Source organism: Neltuma alba, unplaced genomic scaffold (assembly GCF_004799145.2).
Source record: "Neltuma alba isolate B1F8T4 unplaced genomic scaffold, ASM479914v2 tig00011184_pilon, whole genome shotgun sequence".
Taxonomy (NCBI): Eukaryota; Viridiplantae; Streptophyta; class Magnoliopsida; order Fabales; family Fabaceae; genus Neltuma; species Neltuma alba.
Window position 1 is genome coordinate 182,953 of NW_021635910.1, and position 12,423 is coordinate 195,375.

Sequence of the window (12,423 nt, forward strand, 5' to 3'; positions counted from 1 at the left end):
ATTTGATGTGAGTAGCGCATAATTTTAGAAACCTACCCAATCATATGTTAATATCAAATTTTCGCGCGTACATTAGGACATTGATTTTCTTTTTTTTTTTTGGAGGAGTCAAACCATTAAAAAAAAAACCGAGAGAAAGAAAAAGAAGAGGAGAAAAGATGCACCACAAAAGTAATTTACTTTGAAATCATTTGTTAACAAAACATAGGAGAGTTAATTAACATCCAGCACCTAGAAACATTTTTTTAGTAAGGCTCTAAAGAAATTTTTAATACATCCAGTACTTTAAAATATTTTTCTAATAGCACTCAATATCCTAAGTTCAGGGTGCTTATTGCTACTGAGAAAAATATTTTCAAAGTAAAATTACACAAAAAATTACCTTAAAATACTGAATGATATTGGAAAAGTACTTTTGGATAGTTAATGTATCAAAAACTAGTTTGGCAAGTTGAAGTTACTTAAAAATACTTCAATGTGTCAAACGCAACTTAATCTTAAATCATATGTATCAAATCCTGTCATTATTTATGAGCCATTGACTTCTAAATTATGACATGGTGATTGATATCCTATGAATTACGCATAAATTGCCAAATGCGAGACCAAAATATTTATTAAAAATTGAAGTAAAGATACAGAGATACAACAATCATTTATAATTGGCCTCTATTTTTCAGTAAAGCATATGCTTGCTTGGTCTAAATAAAGACCTTAAATAATATGTTGAGTAAATAATATCATAAAAAAGATGAAATTGCAGAAACAAAAATATGACTATCGGAAAAAATGAAATCACAGAAATGAAGCTGGGGACCCACTTTATGCCATGGTCATATGTCACGAAGAAGGCACTACTGAATGCTATCATCATGCTTGTTATAGACATGAAGAGAGTTGCCAATCCAAATATCACCTTTGAGGGAAGAGACTTGTGAAAGTCATACTCTGCATAACGTGAGATAAGGATAGACAAGAAGACTAGTATGGAAGCTGAAGATGAGATCAATGCAATAGCATCCGACACTGCAAATATCATAAATGATGGTTTCCATAAATAATTTGGAGTTCCAGAACTATCATTGATGCCACCTGGTATGCTAAATGCAGCTGAAAACACTCCGGTGGCAATAAGAGTTGAAACAACCATACAAGAGTTCGCTGTTCTCTTCATCCATGACTCAGCATGGTTTCTCAATGATGTGTGCTCCTTGGTGAACAACTCCCGAGGAGTTTCACCATTTGAGTTTTCCATATTCACATATGATGGTAACACTACCTTCCTTACCTCCTACCATGTCAAAAGAATGTTAAAAAAATTAATTCATGTATATATTCTAGCCATGGGATCACGTAAAGCATATCATATTATTAAGACAGACACGCACCTCAAACCATAATAGCTCAAACTTCATTTGAAAAGCTGCCCCAGAGACCAATTCAAGTCGATCAGCTGGTGCTAACTTTGCAGCCAAATGTAATATATTGTTTCCATCATCGTTGTCTACATATGACAATATTATATCCTTATTTGCACTTATATCACGGATGAGATTGAAGATGTTAGGATGACGACGTGAAACAGCAATGTGAATTATGCTTCGCTTTTGGCTGTCCAACTCCCATACCAAATCAGGGTAAGATCTCAGAAGCTCGGCTAAGAAATCAAAATTTCCAACTTTTGTAGCATCAAATAATAGTCGTGATGGCTCATTTATGATCTTTCTTATATCTTGCTCTGAGTTTACAAGCTTGAGAATTCCTAGCCAGAGGGAATGAACAAGTTGAAGAGCAACACCGTTCTTCATCCCTAGGATACATGTTGATGATTTGAATAAGTTAATGTTAAGCAATATGTTGGGGCAGTTTGTGATTTTAGCCATAATGTACACACTAAATATAATGATTATTAGAAAAAAATATTGATACGTATAACAAGTGTTACGACTAATTTTCTAGTCTTCGTAACAAGTAATTATAGTGGCTAATTATTACCTAAACTTGTTAGTTGATTTTGACGTCCAAGACTATGATGACCCGAATCTGTTGTCTTTTGAGCCATGATATGCAAACCTGTCAAACCTCGTTCAGTTGTTGCTAATGCCAGTTCTGGCTTATCCCCCAACATTTTCAACGCTAAATCTAACAAATTTCAAAATGTAGTCAAAAAATGCATATATAGATGCTAAAAATAGATGTTGTCACAAAATTTAATAAGCAATATAGAGCTATATATATATATATATATATATATATCAAGCTAAGAAACTTTGCAGAACAGTTTTTGTTTTATACCTTTAGTATGCATCAAATATGAACTTACTATAAGGACTTACCATAGATACCAGTGTCGATGCAAGTGAGGAATAACTTATTCCACTCTGCTTCATCGAAGGTTTCAATAGTCTTAGGATACAAATACCATGCTACATCGGCTCTTCCTTGCTGTGCAGCAAAAAGAAGAGGAGTGAAACCATTTCCACCTCTAATTTTTGGCAAGGAAGAGTTCTTTTCCCACATTAACTTAACAATATCCAAGCTTCCTGCTGCTGCAGCAAAGCAGAAGGCAGTGTTTCCCCTAGAGTCTTGTAAAGCCAAGTCATTCTCGTCCATCAAGTTCACAAGCTCCTTCACAAATTGAAAATGGCTAGCTCCTGCTGCTACATGAAGTGCTGTTGGATATCCTTTTGCTATGGCAGCATTCACTAGCATTCTGTTATAATCTAACAACATGGGCTTGGCTTTCTCCCAATTGCCTTCTAATGCATATTTGTAAAGAGGCACGCATAAGTTTATATAGTTGAATCTGGCCTCCCCTGAAACAAAGTTGAAATTTTTCGGTTTTTTGGTTGATCAGCTTTAACTTGAGTGATGTATAAGAGTAATTAATCTTGCATAGATTTCTAACCCTCATGGTGTAATATCCCAAATTTTATAGATTTGAGTAAAGCATGATGAAGGAGAAATTTTTAGAGAAATTATTAAGATTAAGACCTTTCAAATATGGTCTGAATAATCATAAGTTAATTTCAGAAATTTAGGACCTATTTTCTTGAAAAATTCAAGAAAAAATAGTTAGAAGATAATATTTGAGCTGAGATTCTTAGGATTATTTTTTGGACTAAAGCTAATGGAAGAAGAAAATTCATATAGAAATCCAGGTGTGATTTCTGGAATTATTTTTTTATCCAAAAAAAAAAAAGCAGAGAATGATCAAATTGAAGAGAAAATGAAGACCAAAGGACAAAATGGTCATTTCACATCCCTCATCCATCTAATACCTAACACATCCTCCCTTCTCATTTTGCTCTGCCATTCGAAGGGAAAACAAAGAGAGAGTTGAGAGACTTCGAGATAGATCAAGAAGAGCAAAGGCAATCGGAGGAGAGAATCGATTTATACCAAAGTGGAAATCAAACAAGGTGAGTCTCCTGAATCTTCTTCCATCTCTATTTTCTGTTATTTGGTCATGTGTTGCAAGGCGATGATGAAGATGAAATCTGGTTTTTGAGGGAGAAAGTGAAGAGTATGACAGCCAAGCTATAGAAATCGTGCTGAATGGTTAGAATGAAGTTTGTGGTTGAGATTTCTGCACTTGCTTTTTACAGTTGATTGCTCTGGTTATAGTTTCTAAAACAGGGGTTTGAGGATTTAAGGAAATGGCTTCTGGTTTGGGTAATAGCTGATTAACGAGTCTAAATATAACTAATTATTTTTTGGTTGATGATTATAATATGTTGACTTTATATGCTCTGTGTGGTTATTGAGGGATTGGAGAGGGTGTGCTTTGAATAAGGAAAATTCCAGACTTACTGATGGAAGGACGCTGTTCGATTTTGCTGGTGAAGAAGCATTTGAATGCTAAACGCATGAGCTATAAATATATATATATATATATATATATATATATAAAACAAAGCCTTTTGAGACCGGAGCATTGGGAGAAAGAATTGGGCTCTTTATATATTCTTTTAATTTTGGCTCCACATTCTGAATTATAGTGAACAGATTTTCTTAGAGTTAAAATGGAAAAGTAATGCCAAAATCTAGAATTTTCAAAAGCGAAGGAAATTGTTGAGATTGGGAACTAATTAAAGCATGATATGTATGTATATGTTTGGTGTTTATCTCAGCAATGTTGATGTTATAACTTGAGGGATGAAACTAAATCCCATAGTATTAATTATGTATACCTGATTGATAGAGCAATCTGGAATTTTTGAAGGAATGGTGTAGAGGGTGAATATATATAAATATATATATATATATATAATGAGGAATAAAAATAATGTTTAGTTGAAGGTTGATACTGGGAAAATTTAGAAACAGTGGCAGAATGGTGCTGTTCGAACTATAGTAGGTGTTTGGGGTGTCTAAATGCAAAATGTTTAAATAGGAAGTTTATAGGCTTATGTAAATGTTATATTATAGATATGTATGTCAAATAGGAGTCTTAAGAGGATGGAAGTTAAATGTGATGCCCCGTTAAAACGATCATAAAGGATTTAAATTATAAGGAATGTGTTAATTTGTCAATGTAACGCTCCAGATGAATATCTAGATATATATATATATATATATATATTAATCTGTCCTTGCTCAAATAATTTATAGGATTTGATATTTGTTTGAATCCATTAAGAAAGGAGCCAAGAAGGAGACAAGGGGAAGGGAGTACGGAAGATAAAGTAAAAGGTAGTAACTCTTTTCCTTTAATGTGATTGTGCATTGATTGCCACAGGTTTGGATGTGCCTTTATGCTGATTGTACATAAGAACATGTAAGTTGCCTTTGCATGATAATATTTGTGATGACAATATGCGTTGGTTTTCATTTATTTTGGAATGTGGGCGTGATAGATAGCGATTGACTATATGGACGTATGGTGTATGTGCATCATTAATTATATTTGGATGCAAGGTATTGTTCTGTTTGGCCTGGGTAGCACATTGTTTGTGATTTTGTATGATTACGTAAAGGAAATTTGTTACTACTGAGATTTTTTAGAATTTCACCCCTTCTTCCATGTAACATAGCAAGAGCAAGTACTTCTAAGGGCAAAGGAGTAGTGATCGGTGGAGTTTGAAGGTGCAGGAAGCTGGCGATCTTTTGTGTATATATATTTTGCTTAAAATGCATCTTATTTTGAAGTGAAGATATATTGCATATCTATTTTGGTATGTAAATATTCCTCCATAAGGAGATGGTTAAGGGTAGATAAACCATGATAACTACTATCGAAAGAAATGATCAATATTTTGATATATAGTTATTATTTTGTCTAAAATTATGTGTATCTGTATATGTAACTTGTTGTATGAGCCTATGGCTAGAATATTGAATGTGAGATCCTACTGGCTATAATTGATTTGCTATAGGATCCAAAAGGCTGGGTGGAAAAAGAATGAGTTTGATGGTTGAATACGAACCATGGGTCTTAGATGGTTTTTACCGTTTTTGTAAAAAAGTTAAATCGGGTACTCAAACCAATAGACAGATTACTTTGAAAGCGAATTTTTGAAAAGTCTAAAACTTTTCAGAAAATCCCATTCCTTAAACAAGATCAGACTTTGTGCTTGGGACTGTAAAAAAAAAAAAATGTTTTCCCTAAGATTGGAACCTCGCTTTTAATGATTCAAGATTAAATCAAATAACTCTATTGGTGTATAAAGGATAGTCGTGACACATGGCATATCTGTTGAAATAACAAGTTTTTGGTTAAACTAAAAGTTTGGATGATGAGCTAAGTTTTGAGAGTTCACCGAGAACATAACAAGCCTCACTGTTCAAAAAGTAATTTGTATTTACAAATTACGTACCATCAAAAAGTTTGGATGATGAGCCAACAAGTATTAATAAATATACCAGTCTGTATTTAATATTGGAACAACGTTTGTTCATAATTGGGGGGAGAAAGTCATTTTCAGAAAGAGGAAAAAAAAAACACCAAGAAACAATGGGGAAAATAGTAAAGAAATTGCTTCATTTTGTCCTAATTAAGTCTTGCAATTAGAAAGAAGCCCATATGGCCAGCCACCTAACTATATATGGAATTACATGCATTATACTTTATTAGGTAAGAGGACTCCATCATTTTCCTTACCACAATTGAATCAAATTTTGGCAACAGGAACCACAAATAAGTGAACACAACAGTTTTTTTTTATTAAGAAAAGAAAAGAAGAGATTTTATCAGAGAGGTTGAAGAGAGTAGTTACTTGTATCCTCCAAGAGATGAAGGGAAGGCCTCCTAAAATTAGCTGAATCAACCCTCCGTATAAATTGGATGTGATTAGGCCCTTCAGGAGTACCCATTGGATGTTCATTTGGCGCATCCATTTATCTGCAAAACCATACACGTTAACGCTCCCGCAGCTTTCTATGCATTTGTATTGATTTCTGCATTTTCTGGTTTAGTTTTTCTACTAACAATTGTGGGTCACGAGTCTAATACATTCATATCGAATCCAAGAAGAATTGTGCTCTTCATTATTTACAAATATTTCATGATCATAACTTTTGCATATACTCTATATATTTTGTACGAAGCTCGAGATGAGTTATACTGTTTATGGCTTATCAACTTCTAAAGATATATAATAAAAATGTAAAGAAACAAAGCACTTTAGTACTCTATAGATATTTTATATATTATGATTAACTAAATGCTTATGTTTCTATTGATATAAAATATGCTTATATTAAAACTTATGATAATTATTATGAGAAATAACGTTATTTTTAAAAATTCCAAATGAGTTGATAAAGTAAACGGGACACAATTGCATTCACAGTTCGCAGACACTATGATAAGGATGTTGGGATGAATTATTCAATTATTGATGATGACAAATTGATTAATTGTGTTGACGCTGAAATTAAGCAATTTCAAGGAAGCAGCTTCGGTCCCACTGATACCTTTCGAACCAAGGAACCAGTTTTAGTACTCATCATTTTGATGAGCACTCTAAGCTCATCAGATCTGGACCATCTGTAGTTGAGCATTATTCTATCTTATTGGTGGAGACATCTCTTCCTCCAAAATATTAATTTCATCTGCAAATGCTCGTTATCAAATTGTTCCATAGATGTGTGTGTGTATACATATATTTGTTATATTCTAAACATAAGAGTTAAAAATTAATTAATTTACCAAAAAAAGGAAAATAGTTATATTTATTAAATATTGTTAATTTTCTTAAAATCTCTCCTTTAATCTTTTTTTCCCAACAAAATATTTTTGTTAATCATTTGCACTAGAAACAATCCCTATTGATGAAACTTCCTTTAGAGATATAATATGGGGAAAAATTATAAATTTGAAAGACAAAATAAATTAAAGTCTTATATTTAAAATTAAAGCAAGTATTTCCACTAACTCATACATTCAGGATATTGTTAAAAAAAACTCATACATTTAGGACTACACGAAGTATTACATATAAACTTAAATAATTTAAATAATTTAACCATCAAGTACTAATAAGTCATGTATTTCTTTGAATTAAAAAAAATCTGCATAATCCGGCAAAAAATTATACCTGGTTGTCGATGGAAAGAGGAAATCTTCCTCTTACGGCACTTGCCTATGAACAACCACCTTCTTTAATCAAACGGTTAGTTTCCTGAGGGGAAAATATTAGAATATTAATGACTCTTAGATTGTATGCATAGAAAATAAGATTTAAATGATTTGAATCATATTTGAAGAGAGGAGTTGGCGCCATCCTTAATGAAATTATAAAGGTAGACCAGAAAGAAGAAATAGTAGAATCAATGAAATAAGGAAAACATTAACTGAGGAATACACAGACACACCAATCACAGAGGAGGAAGAAGAAGATGATGAAGCAATATCTGTAAATGAAGGATATAAAGAAAGAAGACGGTTAAAAAGAGATCTTATTTTACCTTATGGAATCGCTTTATCATATTTGTTCTTTGCTTGTAGAGTGAGATTGCTTGATCCTTTTGGAGTGAGATAAAATTAATGTAAGTTTGCTTCTGCAAAGCAACCCTGGGGATTCTGTGGGGGTGAAAGCCATTACTCAACCAAAGAAGAAAACGATGGGAGAGAACTTGCGAGGGAAGTTCTTCTTCGTCAATGTGAAGTATTAAGTCAATTCAAATAATTATACTATTAAAAACGTACAGATTTAGAGACCAAGTCACAACATTGTGGGAATTAGTTTCAGTGCTCATCACTTTGATGAGCACTGTAAGCTCATTAGATCTAGACCAGTTATATCTGATTTAAATTGTTCAAATTTAAAATCTTTAATAATTATTTTTAAATAAAAAGCTATTTTTTTTGAAAAAATAATAGTTAAAAGATTATCTTTATTTTAGATTTTATATATATTAAAATAATTATTTTGAACAAATAAAAATAAAAAAGAATCAAATCCGGACCATTCAAATAAGATATGAAGAGTTCAGATTTAATGAGTTTAAGATGCTTATCATTTGCAATGAGCACCAAAACTAGATTCCAACATTGCGTTTCCATCCTTATCATCTATTTAAATAATATGAATTGAAGTAATCAAATTTCTTGTCCTTGCTGATAGTAATTAATGAAGAGTTGACTTCTACTTCTATCTATTATACTGGCTGAAAACCCGACATTAGGACTGGGAGAGGGAGAGGGCAGAATGCACGACGGATTGGAAGAACGCATGACGAACAAAAAAGTATCCACATTTAGTATCTAATAGTATTTTAAACAGGATTATTTTTAATAAACAAATAGGTCTGGGCAACAAAAAAAAAAGCTAAATTAAAAAAAAACTATACAGGGTTTTATGCTCAACTCTGTCTAGCTAATCGGGTTTGGAAAAAAAAATTGCATAAATTTAATATAGAAGAGTTTATGGGCTACAGCTCATATCAGACCGATCCCGTATGGGTCAGCCAGCCCATTTTGATAGCTCCGAATGAGATAGCATAACCCAAAAAATAAAGTGAAAACTGAAAAGGAAAAAAAGATGTTAAAATTTTGAACATTCAAATATCGCTTTTGCATACTTGAAAACATTAGAGCAGCCAATGGAATAAAATATTTAATGGAAGCAATAGCGACACATGAAGAATTGAAGGGCTGGAGGAATGGGAGAGGCACGCGCACACGATTTTATTTTCCTTTTTTTTAATTAAAAAAAAAGACATCGACCACTTGAGATTTTAAGCGAGATTAAATAGAGGATTGTTAATGTGACTAGGCTACAAGGTCTTTGGTGATTTTATTTTCCAATTGAAGGGAAAATTATAAATTCTTCGCACAAGACGAGAGCATGAATTCTAGCAGCACCCATACAATGAATGGCACAAGTCAGTGTAACAACAACAAAAAAATTTCAGGAGGAAACAAGAAGGGCAATGAACGGCAGGCAATGCAGTCTATCTGACATCTCTACAAACACTTGGGCATCAAAGTGAGTCTCCAAGGTGAAAAATGCAACCAAAATTCTAAAACTGAAATAATGACTTTTTTGACAAAAAGGCTAAACGTACTATTATAAAGAAATAAAAGTTAAGAGTGAATACAACCATGAATTAAACAGGACAGTCGTCGGTTAGAACATGAGGATTTATTAATCATTTGAAAAACAATTTAAAGAAACACTTTCTAAACCCAGTGTCGTTAGGCCGTTCCACAGTAAATTTTGTCATTCGCATATTTTGGCCGTTCTTGTACGCATGTCATAGTCCCTATTTTATTTATAAAGCGACTTTAAACTTTATAAAACTTCTTCGGTGTTGTCAAGTTGATTGCCATTAGCTGCAAATTGGAATTGCACGCAACTCTAAGATATTTGTGGCCAAGTATTTTGTAACATTCCAAATTTTCTGACTTAGAAAAAGCAGAAATAAAAAAATTTATTTAAAATAATTTAGTGCCTGAATAAATTGGAGAAAAAAATATGGACTATGAATTTTGAAGACTTAGAAATATTTTTAAAAATTTTATTCCCAAAAAGTGGCTTAAATAATTTTAAAGTTATTTTCAGAACAAAAATGGGTTAGTTTCTTAGAAAAATCTGAAAAAAATACTTAGAGGTTTCTAACTAATCTAGAAATTTTAGGGAAATTATTTTAGGTGATAAAGCAGCTAATTGAGGCATAAAATCCTTAAAGTGAGATGAGGATTAATTTTAAGAATTAAGGGCTATTTTTTTAGAAAATTCAAGAAAAATAGCTAGGAGTCAACTTTGACCCGAAATTTTTAGAGAAATTATTTTATGAGTCAAAGAAGTTAATAGATAATATAAATCCATATAAAATATTATGGATTAATTTCTGGGTTTATCTTATAATTTCAGAATTATAGAGGAAGGATGAAATTGAAAGAAAGAATTTAGTGCAAGTGCAAAATGGACATTTCGTTTTTACTCCCACATCCACGCGTGCTGCCTCACCACTCAACATCAGTAACACTCTCCTCCTCCTCATTTTCACTCTGCCACTCGAAAGAAAAGGGGGAGAAATTCGACAGAGAGACCACAGGAAACAAGAGCGGCGGAGGAGTGGCGGAGTTGGTGATCGGAGGAACTTATGCTGCATGCAAACCGATCAAACTATCAAGGTGGTCCTCCTGATCAATCTCCCACCATTTTCTTTTCCGTTATCAGCATGGTTTGGCTGTAATGGAGCAGAGAGAGACGGGGTAGTGAGAGAAAATGGAGGAAAGAAGAGGACGACCGGTTGTTTCATGTCCCGTGGCAAGAATAAGGTATATGATGCTGGTTTTTTAGCTTGCATGTCCCTTTCCTTGCCTCTGCCTTGCTTTAAGGACAGTGTGCGCGCGCGTCTGTTGTGGGTTTTTGAGCTTCGAAATCGTGGAGCTTTGGGAGTGGCAAGTCCAAAATATGTATAGATTTCCGTGCATTTTGATTCTGTGGCTGGAGATTTATTCCTTTCCTCTGTGTGAATGTTCAGAGTAATAGGACAAATGAAATAAAGAAGGAGAGAGGAAAGAGAAAAGTGAGATCTGAATGATACATTGTATTAACAACAAAGCACCGTAATACATGTGAGATATTTATAACTAGTGAATACACTTTGGTAAATCCGTCCCTCTTGACAATTTGACTAAACTAACTAACTCGGTGGATTACAGCTGTTAACTACACTAATATCCTCCCCTTAAACTTATGGTGGGGAGACAGGTGGATCCCCAACACTAAGTTTACTACGAAAATAAGAAAAAGCAGAACCAGAAAGTGGCTTGGTTAAAATGTCAGCCACTTGATCAATTGCAGGAATATGAAGAACTTCTAGTTGCTTGCATAAGACTTTCTCACGAACGAAGAAAAGATCCAACTCCATATGCTTTGTCCGATGGTGCAAAATAGGATTGTGAGCTAAGTGAACAGTGCTTAGATTGTCACAGAGGACTAATGGCATCTCTGAACATGTAACACATAACTCCGATAATAAAGATTGAAGCCAAAGAACTTCAGCAACAGCAGAGGCAAGACTACGAAATTCTGCTTCTGTGGAAGAACGTGCCACTGTATTTTGCTTCTTAGCACTCCAAGAAATGAGATTCCCTCCAAAATAAACACAATATCCTGAAGTTGAACGCCTGTCATCAACATCAGTTGCCCAGTCTGCGTCTGAAAAGGCTATCAGTTGAAGGGACTGAGGTTTGTGTAGAGTGAGACCATAGGATATGGTCCCTTTAAGGTAACGGAGGATTCGCTTTACCGCTGTCCAGTGATTTTCAGATGGATTCTGCATGTATTGACAAACTTTATTAACACTGAAAGCTATTTCAGGTCTTGTAATGGTGGCATACTGTAAAGCACCAACAATAGACCGATAAAGATGAGGGTCAGCCATTGGAGAGGAATCAGATTGAGAAAGTTTGAAACCAGAGGTCATAGGCGTCTTTACTGGTTTACAATTAGACATACCAGCACGAGTAAGTAGATCCGTGACATATTTTTTTTGAGATAGCAAGAGACTACCCATAGAGCCTTTTTGAACCTCAATACCTAGAAAGTAATTCAGATCACCAAGATCTTTCAGAGCAAATTCATCATTAAGTTGGGACTTGAGTTTCTGAATTAGTGTGGAGGAGCTACCAGCAATGATAATATCATCCACATAAGCAAGCACATAGATGACTGCTGAAGAAGACCTCATGATAAACAAGGGGGATCACAACGACTTGGCACAAAACCAAACTTTTGTAGAGCAGTAGTTAATCTGTGAAACCAAGCACGAGGTGCCTGTTTGAGACCATAGAGAGCTTTGTGTAACTTGCAAACTAGATGAGGATTGTTATTATCCTCAAAGCCAGGAGGTTGCTTCATGTAAACATCTTCTTCTAACACACCATTTAAGAATGCATTATTCACATCAATTTGTGAAATAGACCAGTCATTAAACAAAGCAATAGTAAGAACTGTTCGAATA

At 33.8% G+C, this 12,423-nt stretch overlaps 1 protein-coding gene and 1 long non-coding RNA gene across 2 annotated transcripts; one reads left to right on the forward strand and one right to left on the reverse strand.

The window, feature by feature from the left end:
- Positions 1–601: 601 nt before the first annotated feature.
- On the reverse strand, positions 602–7,576 carry LOC114762056 (ankyrin repeat-containing protein ITN1-like). The gene is made up of 6 exons (XM_028951506.1): positions 7,542–7,576; positions 6,219–6,343; positions 2,337–2,816; positions 1,996–2,142; positions 1,389–1,810; positions 602–1,291 (listed from the first exon to the last, which is right to left on the reverse strand). Exons 2-6 carry the CDS (start codon positions 6,337–6,339, stop codon positions 677–679), a joined length of 1,785 nt encoding a protein of 594 aa, XP_028807339.1. The 5' UTR covers positions 6,340–6,343; positions 7,542–7,576; the 3' UTR covers positions 602–676.
- LOC114762059 (uncharacterized) lies at positions 3,361–4,684 on the forward strand. The gene is made up of 2 exons (XR_003742215.1): positions 3,361–3,422; positions 4,615–4,684. It is a non-coding gene; the product is annotated as an uncharacterized LOC114762059 (long non-coding RNA).
- Positions 7,577–12,423: the final 4,847 nt, after the last annotated feature.

Coding starts and splice junctions, on each gene's coding strand:
- LOC114762056 (XM_028951506.1), bottom strand. CDS start 6,339: ATGGATGCGCCAAATGAACATCCAATGGGTACTCCTGAAGGGCCTAAT. Junction 2,817..6,218: donor TCATCTCTTGGAGGATACAA/GTAACTACTCTC, acceptor ACTTTGTTTCAG/GGGAGGCCAGATTCAACTAT. Junction 2,143..2,336: donor CATCGACACTGGTATCTATG/GTAAGTCCTTAT, acceptor GAAATTTGTTAG/ATTTAGCGTTGAAAATGTTG.